General features: G+C 53.4%; 1 protein-coding gene across 4 annotated transcripts in view; it reads left to right on the top strand.

Annotated features, from left to right (window-relative positions):
• Nucleotides 1-2,333: 2,333 nt before the first annotated feature.
• MEGF6 (multiple EGF like domains 6) overlaps nt 2,334-19,335 on the top strand; it is a 109,459-nt gene continuing 92,457 nt past the window's right edge. For 2 of the 4 annotated variants that reach the window (XR_015704288.1, XM_087755324.1), the window contains exons 1-3: nt 2,334-3,249; nt 5,856-5,990; nt 10,598-10,707. Coding sequence is in view for 3 of the 4 variants with exons in the window: in XM_087755324.1 (XP_087611450.1) it covers nt 3,164-3,249; nt 5,856-5,990; nt 10,598-10,707 (331 nt within the window). In the remaining variant the exon portion in view is untranslated. The remainder of the gene's footprint in view (nt 3,250-5,855; nt 5,991-10,597; nt 10,708-19,335) is intronic. The other 2 variants (XM_087755323.1, XM_087755325.1) reach the window with 2 other exon arrangements.

The raw sequence follows: 19,335 nt of genomic DNA, 5'->3' as shown, positions 1-19,335 counted from the left end.
TGCGGGGAGCCCCGGGCCCGCGCTGCTCCGCGCTGCTCTCCGGGCGCGGGGCTGGCAGAGCCGTAGGGCAGCGAGGGTCGCGGTCTGGAGGCGGGGCAGCGGCGCCGTCCCCGCAGCACCCTGCGGTCACGCGTGGCGGGCGCGGCACGGGAACGAGGGGCAGAACTGGGAGTTCGCGGCCCGAAGCCCGAGCCCTGTCCCGCCAGCCTGATAGCAAGGATTAAATAATGCTGGGGAGCGCATGGCAAGTTAATGTTTGTATTTCTGCGGTCCCTGGCGTTATTGCGGATCTCATCGTTGCTACTTGTGGAACCGTGTTGTATCTCGCAGCGCTTTCCAGGGCTGTTTTACCCTGAGCCAGAGGACGACGCCTTCAGCAGGCAGTTGCGCTGGGAAACGATACAAAATTGAAAACATATTCAATTGACTTCACAGACGGCACTGGATTTCAGATACCCATCTTTCACGTGTGTTTCACGAATTCCCTGCAGCCCTTGCTCACGTGAGCCTGCTTAAACGGGAAACCTCGTTGCTTTCTCTAAAGGGCCTTCCAGAAGAGCCGCAGGGTTGGCTTTACGCTCGGTAACTTCTCACGCCACGGCCACAGCACGGCTTTTTCCATCCGAGCCTCCTCTTCTCCCCCGGCACTGCTGGGCATGGCCACAGCCGAGCGGTGCCCGCGCCACTGCCTCCCGCGGCCAGGCCAGCCTGCACCCTCAGCAGGTTGCCTTCTCCTGGCCGCCTGGTAGCCAGGGTCGTCCCCGAGGCAGGCGTGGGAGCTGTGGCTGGGCCGTGTCCTGGAGAGGGAGCCACGCTCCGGCTCTGCCCGCTCTGCCCGCCGGAGCGTGGCTCCCTCTCTGCCCGCTCCCCGCTGGCCCGGCTGGGCACAGGCTCCCCTTCACCCTGCCTCCGGCCCCGCCGGCGGGCATCTGGCCAGGGCCGGGCCCCGCGGCCTCCCCGCGCCCCCGGCTTTCGCCTGGGCACGTCCTAAATCCAGATACCGCGCACCCAGCGCTGCGTTCGCAAAGCTGGGCCCAAGCAGAGGATCAGCTAAGCCTAAGGGAAGCTTTTGGGTAGCAGCAGTAAGTTAGCGCTGAAGGACTCACTGGGAGCAGTCTTATGGTTTCCTACCGTAAGAAAAGTCCCAACTTTTGAAGTCCTGATAGGAAAAAGGAGGCCTGAATTTATTGTATCCTGGAGCTCTCTCCATCATTATAAAACATATTTACGTAGTTGCCTTTCTCCTCTAGGACCAATGACAGATGTTGTCTTCCCATCTGTTAGCTTGGCAGATACTTTACTTCTGAGTGGAAATGCGAGCCCCTCTTACCCGCTCTTTCCTCTGACCTAAAGGATTTATGCAGAGCCTGGGACTTCGGAAGGGTTAAGGTGTAAAAAGCAGCTGCCTCTGCTTCTTCCAAGAGCTGCCAACTTCTGGGCATGGCTCCTTGGCGACTTTAGTCTTGATGTAATGGTTGTCTTTCAGTGGCAAAATACGTGCACGGCACGGGCACTGAAACCGCTCAGACCTTCTCCTGCTTCTCTCCCAGACAGCGATATTTGCCGAGGGTCAGGGCCGCCCCGGGCAGCGGAGCCGTGCCCAGCTGCTGCTTGGACTCCTCCTGGCCTGTGGCGAGAGACTTTGCTCGCAGGATTTTCAGGCAGGAGAGGTTTAGTGCTGCATCCCTCCTCCGCTCTCTTCTTCCCCGTCCTACTGCGCCGGCTGCCGCGCGCCCGTCCTCCCTGGGAGGGGGGCAGGGACAGCTCAGCCCCCTGTCAGCCCTCGCCGGTGCTGGCAATAACAACTGGTGGTACTGGTGGCAGTTTTTTGGAGGAGGAAACTCGGCAGTGAACCATCTGAGAATTAGGCTTGGGCACTTCTCTCTCTGTTTTCTCCTTTCACAGGGGCCAGCGGACTGTCACCCAGCTTCAGCAAAATCCTTATCAGCGCCTCTTTCTGTGCCGTTCCCCTACGTAGCAGGGGTTTTGGTGGGAGAAGGCAGATGGCAATGTAATCTTGTTCCCCAGCCCCCTCTTTGCTCGGTGTGCTCCCCTGCCAGCCCGGGCACCGGTCGGTTAACAGTGCTCTAGCAGCCGAGCGCAGGTCGGATGCATCCCTGTCTTTTACGTGCCCAGCAGAATTTCCTTGGGAAGCGATCGGTTTTTCTTATCTATTAGAGTGCATAGGAAAGATTAAATCTCTGTGGGGCGTTTTAGAGCTGCTGGGAAAGGGGGTTTGGGTGGCGTGTGCGGAGTTGGCCTTGGGTAGTGCAAAAGAGCTGTCTGTGAGAAACAAACCCGAATCATTTCTGCTACTGTTCTGCTGGGTTTCCCCCTCCTCTGGTCGGGGTTGGACGCAGCTGGTGGGAGGGATTTCTGACTGTCAGCAAGAAAAGAAACAAGAGAGCATGTGAGGGAAAGGAGCTCGACCTGGGAAAGGCAGGGGGAAAGTTTTGTTACTCCCCTGAAACACAGGGGAGCTGCTCTGTGTGCGCGTGTGCCCGGGCTCCGGGCTCCTGCCTGCGGAGGCGGGTGGGGAGCTGCAGCGGGAGGATGGCTTCAGCTGCGCCGGGGGGCTGAACCCGCGCTCCGCTTTTGGAGAAGTCCTCTGGGAGGTGGGCTTCTCCGTGCGCGGGAGCGCACCCCTCCTGTTCCCTTTCTCTTGCTGAGCGCTGATTTTTGCATCGCCCTGCGAAGCGGATCGCGGCTCCAAGTCAGCGAAACCCACATGGGGCTTCATTGCTGGACAGAACCCAGGTCTTGTGAGCCACCGGGTCTGCGGGCTTTGTCAGGAAGCAAATGCCAGAAGGAAAAGTCACTTCAGTGCATTTCACTAAAAGCAAATGAGCGTAAGAAGCCGGGTTTGGTTTGGGGAGAAGCCCAGCGACAATCTGCACCAGAATCCTTTCCCATGGACTGAAGAAACTTGCTGAGCTGCACCCCAGTGGGAGGAAGCACCCGGGGGTGATCAGCCCGCTCTCCCCGTGCAAGAGCTCCCGTGTGCTCCGGTGGCGTTGTCCTTTGCGAGAGACCGTCAGGTTGGGACCAGGAGGTGGCCAGGAGTGTCCCTGAGGGACAGGGGCTCGCCAGCCGGGCTCGAGGAGGCCGGGAGGTTTCTAGGCTCCGGCGGGAAGCACCGCGGGGGGAGAGGGGAGCTGTCGCAATGGAGTTTCATGCGGTGGCACTGTCATTCATCCTCGCGTTGCGAATCTCTTCTCTTGCTTCTGGGAACAAACTTCAGCCCCATATGTAAGTAGCAGGAAAAGAATACCAGAAAAGTGTTTTTACAGGGCAGGGAGCTGTAACGCGGAAGCTAAATACGGTATTTTAAAATCAAAGGTGAAGGAGGGAGCAGAGAGAGGGAGGGGGAAGGAGGGCTGCTCTGTGTTTCTTGAGGACCAGATGTACATAAAGGTGAATGGAAATTTGGAAATCGGGATAGTCTGCTGGTAGGAGGTAACTGACTGGTTTTAACTGGAATGTTGCTATAGCGTGAGTGCAAGAGGTGGGTTTTGTGTAAATAGTTTGCCCTTTCTTCACAGACCCGCTATTTTTATTGCACTTTGTGTCTCTTGTTCTTACTGCATGTTTCTTTCCCCCCTTCGCTGTTACTCTAGCAGCACGCAGCCCGTTCTGTTTAATTAAATTTTACAGTTACAGTTTGGTGTTAATCATTTGGCTTCTTTGGAAAACTTCCTTGCAAATTTGGTCTCCTGCCAGAAGATGATCCCTCGGTGCAGGGGGATTGCTCCAATTCTTTTCGTGAATGAACCCAGTGTTGCATGGTGCGCTAACTCCAAGCTGCTCTCCCGGACGGTTTTAACTTTGTGATTGAAAAGGGGTCCTTTTCAGCAGAAAAAGGTTTTGCAAGAAAATGCCTTTTCTCCCTACGTCAGAGATTTTGCGCTCCCGCCTTGACAGGGACTTTTAGGACTTCTTGGATGAGACGCTGGAGATGAGATGCGTGCCAAAGCGTCAGAGAAAAGCAAGCGCCAGCGCCTGGGAAGGGCCGTCGCTGCCCATAGGGCACGGCTGACGATGCCCGTCACACACACAGCCACTGTTCGGGGCACACAAGAACCTTTCTTGGCTGTAATAAATGACACCAAATCGGTGCTGCTGCCAGCCTTGCTCTTGTGGCTCCTTTCTGTTCTGTTTTGGACGTGCAGACAGCGGGGAGGTGAGGCGCCTGCAGGCTCGCGGCAGCGGGCCGGGGCGGGGAGGCACTGCTCTTGGCACCACTCGCAGCTCTCCGGGCACGGAGACGCTCAGGAAATCCAGCGGCTTCGCTGGCGGCCACCGTTCGCGCCGGGGCTGTTGTATTGGTGAAGTGATGTGCGCGGAGCTTTGCAAGCCGAAGGGCTCGGCGCTGGCCCGGCGTGGGATGAGGAGAGGAGCTTTCAGAGCAAAGCTGGAGGGGAAGGAGGCATGCCATTAACCCCAAGGGCATCGCCAGCCTCGCGCCGGCAGCGCGGCCGTTGAGCGCCTTGGAGCGGCCAGATGCCAGCTGCAATCTCTGTGCTTCACCACCTCCACGTTATTTAGTTTAACTTCTTTTACAGAAAGTATTTTAATGAAAACTCTCGGTCCCTTTCGAAGAATTGGAAGCAACAGAAGCAGTCCCAGATAATGAATGGCTCATAACTTATTAAGTCAGGGGCAGACGTTTCCCTCTTCATTCTTAGCTAAAACCACTGACTCGCGTTTGGTGAAAGAGAGTTAGGATTAGAAAAGAAGTAAAGTGCAAATGGTATTTTCCTTATTTTCTTACTCACTGAATTATATATATTCACTTTATCTACTGGACTTAGTCTTGCAGCCCTTAGCTCTGAACGAATGAGAAAGCATCTAAGACAGCAAACTGAATTCTGATTTAAAGCAGTATTAATAAAATGATGTGTCATTTCTCGTGGCAGAATAATTTTTTTCCCAAACACTGTCAGAAGATGCAGATATCGTTGGCGTTTGCAATGACAATAGTCAGGAAAAATAATTCCCTAGGCGCAAAGAAAGCATATGTATTCTTCGTTAACTGAGAGCGGACAGCATGGACAAACATAGAAAGTATTGTGCTACCATATCGTGTAGGCTGCTGCCTCTTTTCTGATCCATACTCTCTGTTTTAAGGCTAAAAATTAGCCTTAATGTATCAGTAGAAAAGTAATGGCTGCATTTTTCAGGTGGGCTGTAGAGCGTCCCGGGACCTAGAGGTACAAGATGTCAGCAGCTTCCCAGCCCCGCTGAAGCTTGCTGTGTTGCAATGTTATAAAACCATATTGCTTTAGATTTCTGTTGCTGTGTCGGAGCCTCACCGCGGGCGGCAGGCCTGGAGGTTCCAGGAGGGGGTTCGGGACGGGGCAGGCTTCCCGTGCCTGCCACCGACGCGCAGCCCGGGTGGCTCAGCGTGTCCTCTCTCTGTGCAGCAATTTTCCATCTGTAAATACGGGTTTGCAATGTTCACCTTGTAGCTCTCCAATGTTTAACTGATTCACGAAGTCCTAATGACACGCTTCGGAGAAATACAGATGATATTATTGTGCTGTGTGTTTTGTTGGTGCCGGTGCCACGCTGGTGCCACGCTCCCTGTTCACAAGAGCACTACATCCAAGGGTTTTGGGGGAGGTGGGTAGGCTGCACTTGACCACTGCTTGTGGCTGGCTGACCCGGCAGATTTCTTTTCCCTGCGCAGGTTTAATTAAACGAGGAGGCAAATACTGTGTATTGCGTAAGATCTTCCTGCTCTTTCAGTAGGGGAATGCAGTTGCCCCTAGCTGGTGCCGGTTTAAGCGGTGGAAGCACTGCACTGGTCTCTCAGCGGCGTGCAGACCCTGTACACCTCTCTTTCTCTGTGCCAGGCCGAACGTCTGCGCGGAGCAGGAGCTGGCGATTGTGGGGCACCGGCAGCCCTGCGTCCAGGCCTTTGCCCGCACCGTCAAAGTGTGGAAGCAGGACTGCGGAGGACGGCGGTGGTGCACAGGCTACGAGCGGAGGTATGTGTTCTTCCTTCGAGCTTGGTTTGCTCCTTGCGTGATGAAAATGGATTCCTCCTCACCAGCAGCAGCGGAGAAGTGAGCTCGTTGCTCACTTTGCGTCCGCAAAGCGGAGACCCCGTGGTGCCGGCAGCGGCCGCACAGCGGGCAGGGTCTGGGCACAGGAGGCGAGGGCTGGGCACAGCGCGTGTGCCCGTCCTGCTGCCGGGGCTGAGGTCTGGCACGGGAGACAGCCTCGCTGACCGCCTGGTGCCCTCCGAGGAGCCGTGGTGACCAGACACCGTGGCCGTGGCCCTCCTCAGTCCCCGGCAGCTCTCCAGGGAGAGGCGAAAGCACCCAGCCCTCGGCACCCGGCCTCCAGCGGCTCTGGCACCAGGGTAACAGCAGTTCATACAGGGGTTGATGTAGAGAGCTACCTGCAGAGAGATGTGGCTCTGAGCCGACAAATGAGCTGTAAAGATATTAGATATTCCTCTGGGCTAAACCCAGGAGACTCTGAGAGATTTGTAAACCCTATGTGCATCTAGCTGGAGGGGTTTCTGACCCCGGCTGGCACCTTTGTGATGCTGAGGTTTTAAGCTGTTCAGGAATTCCCAAAAAGAAGGTATATCGCTTTTGTTCTAAAGAGGCTTTGTCATTGTGGTTAGTTGTTTCCAGTCTTCTGACAATGTTTTACAACTGTTTCCTATGATCATGCCATGTTAATGAAAGGACTTAATCACATCACGGGCGTTATTCCTGTGTCTTTACATGTCTCAGCTTCAAAGCAGAGGCATCTCAACGCCTCTGTGGTTTTACAGCGCTGAAGGCAATAGCTGGGTCCCAGTGAGGTTTATTCTGCGTGGTCTAAAAAAAAAAAAAATACACGTGGCCATCGTGCAAGTGATGCTCGGTGAGGACGGGCGGCTGCGGCAGTGGTTAGCAGGCTTTGCTGCAGCGTCCTCGGGCTCCTTTGGCACCATGCTCCACCCGCGTCAGAAGAGCGTGCAGCTCAGCGGAGTTAGGCTTGCACGTGCGAGAAGGCAGTTCGAATGGACTCGGAGCGGAAAATTCGTGCGGTTGTTCAGCTAATCGTGGTATCCCTTGAGCTGCCGACTGGCCTTTACTGGGAGCTGGGAAACCAAGCAAGGAGGGGTTGCAGAGGGAGTGCTATGAACATGTGCAACAGTGCAAATAATGCTTTTTTCTTACCTACGCAGCAGCCAAATGACAACGTGCCCGATCTCCTTCTGTACCCCGCCTGCTTTCCCGGCCTCGTTAGGCAGTTACAAGCCTCTGCAAAATAATAATGATAGTAGTAGTTTCAAAGAAGCATCTCGGACTAGAGACAGCTTTTAAGTCTTGACTTCAGGAATTCCTCCTAACCCTGTAATTGCAGTAATTATCTTGGTGATGATATCTGTGTAGTGGTAATAAAGGAGCAAACAGAGTCCATCTTTTGACCGTGTTTTAAGAGAGGACTTTGAAATGATAGGTGCCCTGTCTGCTTCGACTTCAAAGGCTGCGAGCTCTCAGACCCAGCTGTCCCTTTGGTTCTTCAGTGTCTGTTTTTGACGCTGTGAATTGAGGAACTGAAATGAAACAACTTTCTGTCGTGCTTCCTTATAAATATCAGAACAGCCTAGTGCTAAAACTCTGTTCCTGATGAAAATAGAGAGGTGAAGCCTAGAGGTGCGGTGAGGGATTTCACCCAGGGAATTTTAAAGGCAAGTACAGTGAGAGGACTATCAGCAAAACTTTCCTCGGGCAAGGTTTTGTCCCATATCCCCTTGGAACTTCTTTCAGGAGTTCCCATCGCAGCAAGCTTGTGCCAGCAGATGGAAGATCTGCTGCCAAGCTCCCTGGCGCTGAGCAATCGAGGGCAGCGGAGCGCGCCGTTCGGGCACGGACGGGGATGCTGCGCAGCCTCTGTCCCGCCCGCTGGAGCTGCTCCAGCTGGACCCGGCTCCGGCAGCGCCAGGCTCAGGAAGCATATTAACAGCTCCAGGATCTGACACACGCAGGCCTGGCCTGGAATTGGCCTCGGTGCCTTTGAGTTCATGGACGTGACTAGGAAAATGCAGCATGTGCTCTTCCTTTCCCCGGTGCACCGCTCAGTGCCGCCGAGCCCACCTGCCCGTGCCGGCGAGGAGCAGCAGCCTGCAGGGGCTGAAGCGCAAGCCACTGACGTGCAGGATTCATCATCGTTAATTCCTACAATTCCCGGCCACCCTTGGGGTGCTGCAGATGCTGCTACAGCCCCATCACTTTGCCTAAACTGTAAGCGCAGTTTAGGGGCGGTGGGGAGAGGAGGGAGGGTGGGCTGGGGCGGGCAGGGGACGGGGGGCAGCTGAGGGGGTGGTCGCCTGCTGAGGTCGTGCATTCCAAAACCAGTAGCATTTGTTTTTATAAGACGTGTATCTGTGCCTAGAGTACTGGATTGCAACATTTCCTAAAAATCAGAACAAACCTCGCTCCGCGCCCCCGCGCCCCGGGCCCTGCCCCCTCGGGGAGCCAGCGGCTGCTCCGCAGCGGGTGAAGCGAGCATCCTCTGGGCCGCGCCGCTCGTCGCTCCTGCTGAAGTGGAGGGTTTGCTACTGGCTGCGTAACTTTCCCGAATTAGGTAACAACAGAAGGTAACTTTGCTCAGCCCTCAGTAACGAAACTTGGAGGAATGACGGCGCTGTCCCAGAGGGGCTGGAAGTGGATTTTCCAGCAGCAGGACACAGCAGGATTTTTAAGCCTGGGTTCCATTAGTTCTGGCTCATTCAACATTTTCTGTGCCAGGGACTCCTTAAAACACAAAAGAAAACAGAAACATTGAAGATAAAGTATCTCCTATGTGGTTCTTTCCAGTCTGCAGCATCCAGATATCCACAGGCAACTGAGGCTGTCAAAATATTTGCATCTCCTTGAGAACCCCCTTGGGCTGACTTAAGGATCCGAAGTGTCCGATAGAGCCCACCAGGACTCGTGGAGATGAGATCGTTCAGGGAGCTGCTGGGGGCAGAAGGCAGCCCGGGATTAGCCCTGAGCTGTCCTACGTTGCTGTTTCTTGGAATGCCTTTTCCTCCTGGTTTCTGAGCCTAGGCAGGGCAGATGGAGGCGGCTGCTTGCTGCCACGCAGGCTTTCTCGTTCTGGGTGAAAAGGAGGGTGTTTTCCAGAACGGCCCGGGCAGGGAATGCTCGTTGCGTGGGCACCACCCCGCAGCCGCTGTCCTTCTGTGCCTCCGAAGGCACCCTGCCCTCCGCGTTCACGCCGGGGCTGGGGATGATAGCTCTCGATACCAGGGGGATCCAGATGGATCCGCGCCTGATTGCTGGCTGCCCTGGTGCCTGAGTGATTGTAAATTGCTTTCTCATCTGCTTCTGGAACATGAGTATTTCCTTCATAATTTGTTAACAGCTCATACAAAAAAATCAGTATCTGCTTTTATTTTTCTCAGCTGTGCTTCCATATGCTGGTTGGCACAGAAGAGTAGCCTAAGGTTTCCTGCAGGGGAATTAATGGTTCACCATTATTTAGGTTTTTTTGTAGAAACATTCAGACAAAAGCAAACAACTAGAGTGAGTTAGGATAAATATTTTCAGTGGACATGTACAACACATCTGCTGTGCCAAATATTTGTTGTTGTTTGTCTGCTTTGCTTTGGTGGATACTTTCATGTTCTGCCAAAGGAGCTTTTTATAAATTGGCTTCAAAAGTTTTATCTGTGTTTCAATTTTCACGTACACACAGCATCAAATGTCCAGGAAAAAAGTGTTGCTTCTATTTATTTATACTTCAGATCAATCCCTGTTTTACTACCCCAGCTCCTGCCCTGGAAGGTAGCTAGTGGGCGTTGCGCAAGGGGCCTTCAGCTTCCACCCGAGCGCAGCATCCCCTGGCAGACCCACGCCGGCTCCGCGAGCGGTGGGGCTGCGGCCACCGCCTCTGGAGGGGCTGCGGTGCCCTCGCGGCCCGGGACTGTGCGGCCCGGGACTGTGCGGCCCGGGAGGGCTTCTGCCTTCTTCTGGAAGACAGGAGAGATGGGGTCACGCCTGCGGCGCGGCCGGGCTGGTGCTGGCTGCAGCGCTGGGCTCGTCGGTGTGGAGTCGCGGGTGACTGCGGGCTCAGCAGAAGGAGAACCAAGGAGACGAAAGCCCTTTCCATCAGGGAATCGGTTCTGCCAGCCTTAACCTGTAGCAGCCTCGCTTGGCGTTCCCGCCAGGATGCCGATGATTTCTTTAGCTCACCAGCCCCTTAGAGACACCCGCTCGTGCTCGCTAAGGCTGGACTGAAATACCTGTTGTTCTTAACATTTAAATTTCCTTTGTTAACAGGTGATTTAGGAGAGGAGGGAAACAATCGCTGAGAGCTGTGAAATAGTTTAGAAAAGGAGAAAAGAGCCAGGGGTGTTATGAGGACCTGGACGCTCCAGTCTCTCATGTTCCCAATTAAAGTAAATTAAGGAGTATTTTCTTAGCATCAGTGATCATTGCTAGACCAGGTGGAAAAAAATGTCAGCACATGTGAAAACCAAATTCCTCGTTTTATGTACAACCATAGAGTTACCCCTTCTGCCTTCCCGGTCTCCTCGTTCCGCAGGACTTGCCGTTGATGGGTGGTTTCTCGTTCTGTGTTTCAGAACTGCGTACTACACGGGCTACAGGCAGGCGTACAAGGTGAAACGCCAGACCGTGTACAGGTGTTGCCCCGGGTGGTCCCGGCTGGCAGGGGACGCCGGCTGTCTCTACCGTAAGTACCATGCCGTTCGGGTGAGATGCTTTGTTTGGCACTGTCGGTGTTGGTTTTTTGGCTGAGGGTGCTCATTTCAAGTCCTGTGCCTGCAGTAAATGCTATCCAACTGACTTTAAAAAGAACTGGGGTTTTTTGTTGTTTGTTTCTGGGGTTTTTAGTATTATTTTTCGTTACCGTAACTGTGTGCAGAAGGATTTTTCTCTGCTTCCCGGGAAGTGCCGTGTGTTGCTTTCGCTTGTTGGAGAATTTCCTCATCGCAGCAGGAAAGGGTTTTCAGGTCACATTCATTTATCCAGTTGCCAAATGCCACTAAACATTTAAAATCAAGCCCAAACTGGTGTTTCAAATGGTGCCATTGGCAGAAGTTCTGGAAAGGTCCAAGCCGTGAGTGGACTTTTCATTACAAAACCCAGTAATTGCTGTCTGTGCGACTGAACGTGCCGGTGAGGGCTAATTTCCCGGCTAGTTGGCCTTGCTCAGCGTTCAGGAGAGCTGCTTCCCGGGAAGAGGCGGCCCTTGATGAATTACACGCCGGCTGAGAAACTGGGCTGCGTTCAGTGCTGTGCTGCAGGCAGCGAATTCTGGCTGGCAGCCCGTGGTCGCTTGCTGGGGTCTGCTCCCTGCCCGTTCCCTGCTCCTCTCCCCGAGCCGCGCGTGAGAGCGGGACTCGTTCATCGACTTGCTTGTAAAGGGATGCGACTCCTCAGCTGCTTTGGAGAGGCTTGTGTGTCAGGTACTAGTTCTGTTGTTTTTAAGACCCACTGAGCTTGAGATAGCCCTGCCAGAGGTCAGAGATCTCTGCAGCCCCCCCCTTCCTCTGCTCCCTCCTTCAGCCGAGGGTTCAGGACTGGGGGGATCCAGCAAGGGATGTCGCAGCATCAGCCTCAGAGGAGAAAGCAAACTGCCAGCGTGGGTGAAGTGATGGCACTCCTAAGGTTTGAAGCAGAGACCCAGAACTTGAGACCTTTGGATTCTGTGGTTGGTTTTCCTCCTCTTTTGTGTTTGCTCTGGTGTAATCCTCTGCAAAACAGGCGGGGAAGTATCTCCTTCCCAGCTGTGCGGGGAAGCTGCAATTTGCATTCAGATTTGCAGAGAAGTCAGGTGAGGGATGTGCAAATATTAGTATATAAGATGATTTTATGCTATTGTTGCAGAAAACAGAGGTGGCTTTATCCTCATGGGCCCCACATTCCCGCCCCCCCCCCAGGCTGCACTGCTTGGATGGGAGGCAGAGGCTGCACAGCTCCCCGCTCCTTCCCTACACACTGCGGCCACATCCAGCTGGGGAAACGTTTAACTTCAAACTTTGCTTTTGAGATGTTGAAAGCAAAGCAAAATCTTCTCTTGAATCAAACAAAGGTTTATCTGAGCATACGTGTAGAAATAAATGTCACCATGGAGGCAGAATCGCACACGCTCCCTGTGATATATTATTAATTCTCTGCCGAGCTGCATAATGGAGCTCTGGTCTCAGACTTTGGAGGGGCGCTCCTACCCTTGCCGCAGAAAAGCAGCTTTCATTTTAAGTCATAGGCAGGCGAACCAACAAAGCATTTGGGATCTGACCTGCCTTGCCATCAGCCGTGTCCAACTCCATTGTAAGGGCGATTTTGATTTTAATAATTGACCTACAATATAGGAAAATGTCTCCCACAGCTACCCATCTTTTGTTCTGTAAAGAGGCTGCGTATACCTTCCACGCGCTTTGATGCTTGAAGCAAAGGTTTAAAAAAAAAAAAAAAGGTGTGTCTAGCAAGCAATCTTTATTCTTCCTATTCAAAAGCCTGCAGCACAGGAGAGCCACCCCGCTGTGCCAGAGGAAACTCCATGGGTGCCTAATAACCCACGGTCAGCGAGCAGATAATAACCTCGGATGAACTCAGACGAGCGCGTTCTGTAATGATTTTTCCTGCCAGGAAGTGAGTAATTCCATCCAGGAAGGAAGCGGCGAAAAGGAAATAAAGCTGCTCAGGGCCCGCTCTCAGCTCATCCTCCTCATCGTCGGGAGCAGCGCTGAGGCCGGGCCGTGGTCGTCACCGGGCCGCTCGCTGCAGCCTCGCTCTGGGATAAGAAGGAGAGGGAGGTCCGGCTGTTTTGGAGACGAAATACTTTGACTCTCCCTGTTAATTTCAGACTCGCTGCCAGCGTGAGAGGCACGCCGCTGGTGTTTCTCTCCTTATCGCGCATACCTCAGTCGTTCCTGTTGCCCTCTTTAAATGGGCCTTGTTTACATGTTTTCCGTGTATGACTCCCAAGAGCAGCAAAGCTGGTAGATGTTTTGCAGCTGGCGTGTAAGCTGAAGAACAGGTTACAAAGTCCTTGCTTTTCCCTTGCTTCCGTCTGTTAACCTTTGTATTTCAAAGTACGAATGAGGGTGACATGGTGAGCTAAATGGTGTTTTAGCAGGAAGGACACGACCGAGATCGAGGCCAGCAACGCGCCCTGTGCCACGGCACAGCACTGGTTAACTGCAGATCCACTCCCGCCTCTGCTCTGGCGGCTGCTGAACTGGCCTAGCAATTGTCAGCAGCTCCCTCTGTGCTTGGCTAACCCTGAGCACTCAAAGCATCTTAAATCATATTCCTGTGATAGCCAGCTTGTGCGCTTTTGTCTCTTTTTTAACAGCTCCCAGGGACAGCCAGCCCTGGCGCGCTCTGCAGAAGCAGAATGACACCAATGCCAGAACTTCAGCAGAAATTGCCGCCGAGCCGTTGGTGGGGTTTGGAGGTGGGGTGTGACCGTTGGATGCAAGAGCATCACTGGCGTGGTAGCGTGGAGCTGGTTGTGGCAGAGAGGGTGCAGTTCCCGGGGGCAGAGGTTGCCCTGATCGCACCCGGCGTGAGCTCACAAGGAAGCGTGTGTTGGATTTCCAGGTGCCTTTCTGGAGCTCGCGTTCTAACATCTTTATTTATTTCGATATTTAAGTCTTTTTCATGCTCTCATGATGCTGAGAATATAAATGTTCCACCTTCTGTGTTACACGTTCACCGTGTGCGTTTCTGATGCGTGGGGCTTTGCCTCCGTGCAGCCATTCGGATCTGGATGAATACCATTCATTTTAAAACAGGGACTGTGCTGTAACCTTAAGTTTCTCGGGCTGAAGAAAGGGGTATTCATACACCTGAAGTGCAACTTGTACGCCAGGGAGCTCGTCCCTGTGGGCCTTTTGCGGGGTGGGAAACTCGAGTTACATTGCTCTGAATCATCTTCTGGATCCCCTGAGAGCGGCAGAAGGCTGGCCGCCTGGTTAGGTGGCCAAAGCGTGGCAACGGGACTCTCGCTGCCCGTTGCCAGCCCCCCCGCAGCCGGTGCTGGTCTGGCAGCAGCTGGATGAGCGTCCCGCAGGCTGGGCGAGGGAGACGGGGCAGCTCTGCCCGCTCCTGCGGGACGGCTGGTGCCCTGAGCCGGGAGCCTCTGCCCTGATCCGCAGGCTGTCCTGGGGAACGCTGCTGCTTTCCGTGGAAGTGAATCCTCCGTCCTGAGGAGCTCCCAGCTTTTGGTTTGCAGGGGTGTGATGGCTTTTCCTGCTGGTGGCCTGGACCTTAGCATGAGCATGTTCTTCTGGACCAGAAGTGGGTGTAGGAAGGATTGGCAGGGGAAATGAGTCAGTAAATATTAGTGAACTGCTGAGGCAGGGAAACATAGCCAGGGCGTTATGTATGTTAGAGGATTTTCTGTTTTGTATATAGCAATCGCGAGTCAGCCTGCGTTCACTGGCGTAGCTCTGCTGAAGGCAGTGAAGCTATGCCAAAATATGTTAACAGGATTTGTGGCCCTTCCTATCTGTCTTCAGAGATCATTGATCGTGTTCCGGGAGCACAAAGGTGGGGAAGGCCATCGCTGTTGACGGTTTAATTAGAGCTGCTGGACACCGTGCGGTGGAATCACTCCAGTAAGGACGTCTTATCTTGCTTTCCCTTGGAGGGTGGCATCTCTTCGCTGCAGTGCCCTCTGCTCCAAATGCTGGACTCTTCATCACTTTGCCTTAAAAATAAGAAAACCCAACCCATGTGGTGTTTTATCAGGGGAAATTTTCACCACTGTAGACTTGTGTGTAGCTGGCAAGGCCTGCTGCTTTCTTCTTGTTTGAACATGACATACTGTCTGGCATTTGACAGTCATGTTAAATAGCGTTATGAAATGGGAGGTCCCAGCACTGCTGTGGGTACCAGTTCAGCTGAGTTGTTTGGGCCCTCAGAGCCTGGAAGAAGAGAATATGGGGAATATGGGGCCCACGAGGATAAAGCTGCCTCTGTCTTCTTGCCCCGTTGCAGCCACCGTGCCAAGTGTGCTCATTGCTTGCCTCGGTTGGTTTTTTGCTGCAGCAAAGAAAGGGGTGTACTCCTTTTCCTGATGTGCAGGTTTGTGTCTCTGAGCGCTCACAGGTGAGAAAATGGCCGGCCCAGGGCTGCGAGGACGGGACTCAGTGACTCGGAGTGCGTGGGCTCTGCTGGGAGCAAGTAGCTTGGGAAGAGATGGAAAATTTCATAGGAACACCCTGTAAAATGGTGCTGAAGCCAAGTGGTCTGAAGACTAATGGCTCCACAGCGATCTAATGAGTTGCAAAGAATATTTGGTGTCTCTTCCTCTCCTGCTGTGCCATTTGACATCGTGACAGCTGTGCTTGCTGGTGACACCCCTGGAGCTCTCGGATCTCGCCTTGGAAAGGCAGGGTACCTGGTTCCATTGCAGCGTGCCTGCTTTTTGTCCCGTCTCTTCTGCTTGTAGCAGAAGCGTGAGGGCTTATTGCGTTTCCATTGCCCTCTGTCTTGGAGCATTCATCCGCTCAGTCCCGTTCGGGAAGGAAAAAGGTCAGAAGTCAAGGCACCCTTTGCATTTTTAGCATGGCATCAGGTTCTTTCCCTGCCTGATTACAGATAAATTGACTTTCAGACTAAGCTTCTCAGTTTCAAGTGGCCTCTGAGGTGCTACTTAAATTCCACATGGGTTCAATAACGCAGTTAAAGCCCTTGCTGATTAGGACAAGGGGCCTGCATGTCCGGTAATCCCCATGATCTCTACTTTCAGCTCGAGATGTTGAAAAGCCAAGTCCCACCAACAGCCCCTGGTCTGCATGGAGAGCTGGAGCTCAGCCGCGGACATCGTGTCTCTGTTCTTGGGCCAGCCCCTGCCCCGATCAGAAATGACACGATGAGGCAGAAAGGCACCACGGAGAGCAATAAGTATGGAAGAGGCTGAAGAGGAGACCATTGCTAGAAGATTTAGTACTGGTGACCTTGTCGCAGTTGCAATGTCACCTGTGAACTCGGCAGGAGGTGCCAGTGCCATCTCTGCCCTGACTGCACGCTCCTGCAGAAAAGACGGGCTCTGTGCTGGGGCTGGAACAGCAGCGAGGCCAAGTCGTAACTGGGGCTGCAGCTGGGGAGAGAGCCTGGAGTGGGATGGGGATACCCGAGGCGATTTTTAATAAGCTAGCTCAAGGAAATGGAACAGCCTAGGTGAGCACAGGCTGGCCAAGAAGTGGTTTAGCCAGCTCTGGCCGTTGTGCAGCTCTGTGGTGAAACAGTTTCTGCTGCTCAGGCTCGCGTGGTGCGGCACGCTGCGCCGCGGGGCCGTTTGCTGTTTGGATGCCTCCATGGAGCTGCTGGAGGAGCTCGGCTCGAGCTGCTGGTCTGAAGCTTCAGTCACCGTCCCTAGTTGTCTTTATCTTGAGTTTTTATCCAGTCCTTGTTAGGATCATGCTTTGCTCTGATTTTTAGCTCAGGCAGAGGTAGAGCCTGGCCCTAGGCAAAGAGGGAGACTTAACGTTCTGTTTGGTGAGGAGGTGGGAGGAAGCATCAGAGTCTGAGACATGGTGAACACCCCTCCGAGCATCCCCAGGGGCTGAGTAGAAAGCAGCTGAATTTTAATCGCCTCATTAGAAGAGAAAGTTTTATTAGTCACGAATGGCCTATTGAAGGCTCCAGAGCGAGTTACCCCGCACTGAACTGTGTTTCTTTCTGCCAACGCCGCTTAGCTGTAGCTTATCAGCCGGGGAGCAGGGAAAGAGCACGCAGCAGGGCCTGCCGCAGTAGCCGCGCTGGGCTGCCACGCTCGCTCGGCAGGCACGGCCGAGCCCGGCGCGCTGCATAATCCCGGGAGCCGGCCGCGCACACGGGTGTGCACAGGCACGCAGGAGCCGGCTGAGCCGGCGTCGGGGCGGCAGCTCCGGTATTTGTGATACAGGTTGGGAGGCTTGGCAGGAAATGTGTTTGGTTAACAGTTTAATTTCCCTATTAGGCTGCCTTGCCTTTGTACATCACCTCCTGGCTCCTGGAGCCTCATTGTTTTGTCAGCTGAAAGGCTTTGACTGAACTTCTGAACCTTTTGCCTGGGATCAAGCCTAGTATTGGTCAAACTTCTAACGTACGCTGCCCTGGGAGACCACCTTTGTCCACGCAGAGGACAGCCGTGTCGTACCTCACTGAGCCTGTACGTCGTAGGAGAAATGCTGTTCTCCGTCACTCTTCCTTTCAAATCAGTCTCTTGCCTCTGACTTCCCAAGAATCCCGCCTTGCTAAATCCTCGCAAAAGACATTGTCTGGCCTTTCAAACAGAAGAAGGTGACGCTTTCTGTAATTTATCCTTTCTTTCCCGGTTCCCAGAACAGCGTCGTTACCCTTTTCCCAAATTTCACTGCATTAAAATCATGTCACGCTGCGTTAGGAGCTAGTTTGCAGAAGGCTTGGAGGGCGCAGGGGAGGGAGACCCGCAGGCCCCCAGCCCCACTGGGCTGGGAAGTAGGTTATTCTGGTTTCCACTCTGTGTGTGCCAGCCTGAAGCACAGAGCAGGGAATTGTCCGGGCCATTCAGGAAATCTGGGGCACAGCCAAGAATAACACCCGTATCTTCTAATCCCTGATTTGTGTCGCTGCAATTGCTTCTAATATTTTCCATTGTTGTGCTTTGGGTCTCACTGAACCGAGGGCTGAGCACTGCTGGCAAAGAGGGCATTGTGGAGCCAGGCTGAGCTTTACTGGGGCCCTGTCTAAAGCCTGGGTTTTAGCTGATTAAGGTGAGGGATTCGGGGAAGACCAAACCACCTTACTATGCAATTTGGCCACACAGTCAATTCTGTCTAATGGTGTTGAGGCCTGAAGGAATGGAAGAAAACAGAAGACAGTCCTTCTGGCAAGACCAGAGCTGGCAAAATCTTCAGGCTGCAGCCCTAGCAAACCCTCGTGCCCAGCTGGAGATGGGAGGTGGCGATGAAACGCTCGCTGCCAGGAGCGCCTTCTGCCTTGCCCGGGGAAGGCTTTGCGGTCACGGCGTCGCACGGCGTGGCTTGGCCGAGCAGGATGCTCCTGAAAGAGGTTCCCAAGTGCCAGTATTATGCACCAGCGGGCCAGCACGGCATTGACACGGGATCACCATGGTCCCCAAGGATACGTGGCTATGAAAAGTGACTAAAATGTTAGATGAGAAGATAACTGGCTTTCCGAAACAACATTTCATCACTGTTTCATTAGTTTGGGTAGATGAGTATTTGGACTTCAGTGCTACCTTTGTATTATTACATAATCTTTTTCTGGAGGGGGGGATTTCAAAAATCATCAGGTCCTTAAAAAAGCCAACACTGAGGCTTAAGTATTTTAGCTCTTGTGCATCAAAGGTGCAAAGTTTGGGGAGTTTAGATATCAGCGAGAATGAGACTTGGCACGAGCTGAAGTTATCGCCCAGGCTGGCGAGCCGGAGCTGGGCCAGCTGGGAGGGAGCTCCTGCGCCTGACGGCCATGCCTCGAGCCAGGGCGCTTGGCCAGTTGTAGTGTGGAAGTGGTAGAGCAAACATCCCTGAAGTAGGTGCGCAGCTTTGTCCAGTAAGAGTGTGTGCTTTGATAGCAAACATGCAAATCTGTAGAATGTCATATTCACCGAAACCTTCCCCAAACCCTCTTAATCACCGCAGACTGGGGAGAAAGCGTTGTGTAAGACAGAATCAAGATGTAGCACAGAGGAGAAATTAGGAAGTCAATTGTGTTTCTGTAGGAAAAAACAGAGCCAATACTTGATATATGGAGGATTCAATGGTAGGAGGAGAATAGTGGGAAACTTAGTATGTGGTTATTAGATTTCCATGTAGCGTAGGTGGTAACTGATGGCGTTCTGATAAGGGTCGTGTAAATACCTGACAATACGGCGCCCAGGGTTTGACCCAGTGATTTGACTTTCACTGAGCCCCAAAACAAAGTGCCGCTTTGTCTCTCTCCAAACTATCGTCAGGAGGCAGAGGATGTCAGGCAGCTTCCCGCGAGCTGTTGATGCGCTTTGGGCAGCTGATGAAACCTTGCAGCTCTTAGGAGTTTTGGGGACATGAATGTGCACTGCACTAACTGCATCGCCTTTGCAGCTTAGCGGAGAGGAGGCTGGAGGTGAGGGTGGGGAGAGAAAAAGGACCTGCCTTTGCTGCCCAGGTCATCTCCTTGGCTTACAGGGGATGCTCGTACCACCAGACCGTGACTCCCAGTTGTGCAACTGCTAGCAGACCTGTAATCAGGAGGGAAGGATTTTTTCAGCCGTGGCAAGCTGGCACCTGCAAGCTTCGGGTCTCTTTTGTGCAGGTAGTACCTGCTTTTTCCCATCTCTGACTTTGTGTGTATGTCTTTCTTAAAGCTTCAAGTTGTCTTT

Source organism: Nipponia nippon, unplaced genomic scaffold, assembly GCF_047370975.1.
Source record: "Nipponia nippon isolate SJK-2023a ecotype South Korea unplaced genomic scaffold, ASM4737097v1 scaffold_19, whole genome shotgun sequence".
In the NCBI taxonomy this organism is placed as follows: Eukaryota; Metazoa; Chordata; class Aves; order Pelecaniformes; family Threskiornithidae; genus Nipponia; species Nipponia nippon.
The sequence above is the reverse complement of the archived record's forward strand: the minus strand, read 5'-3'. Positions and strand labels throughout refer to the sequence as shown.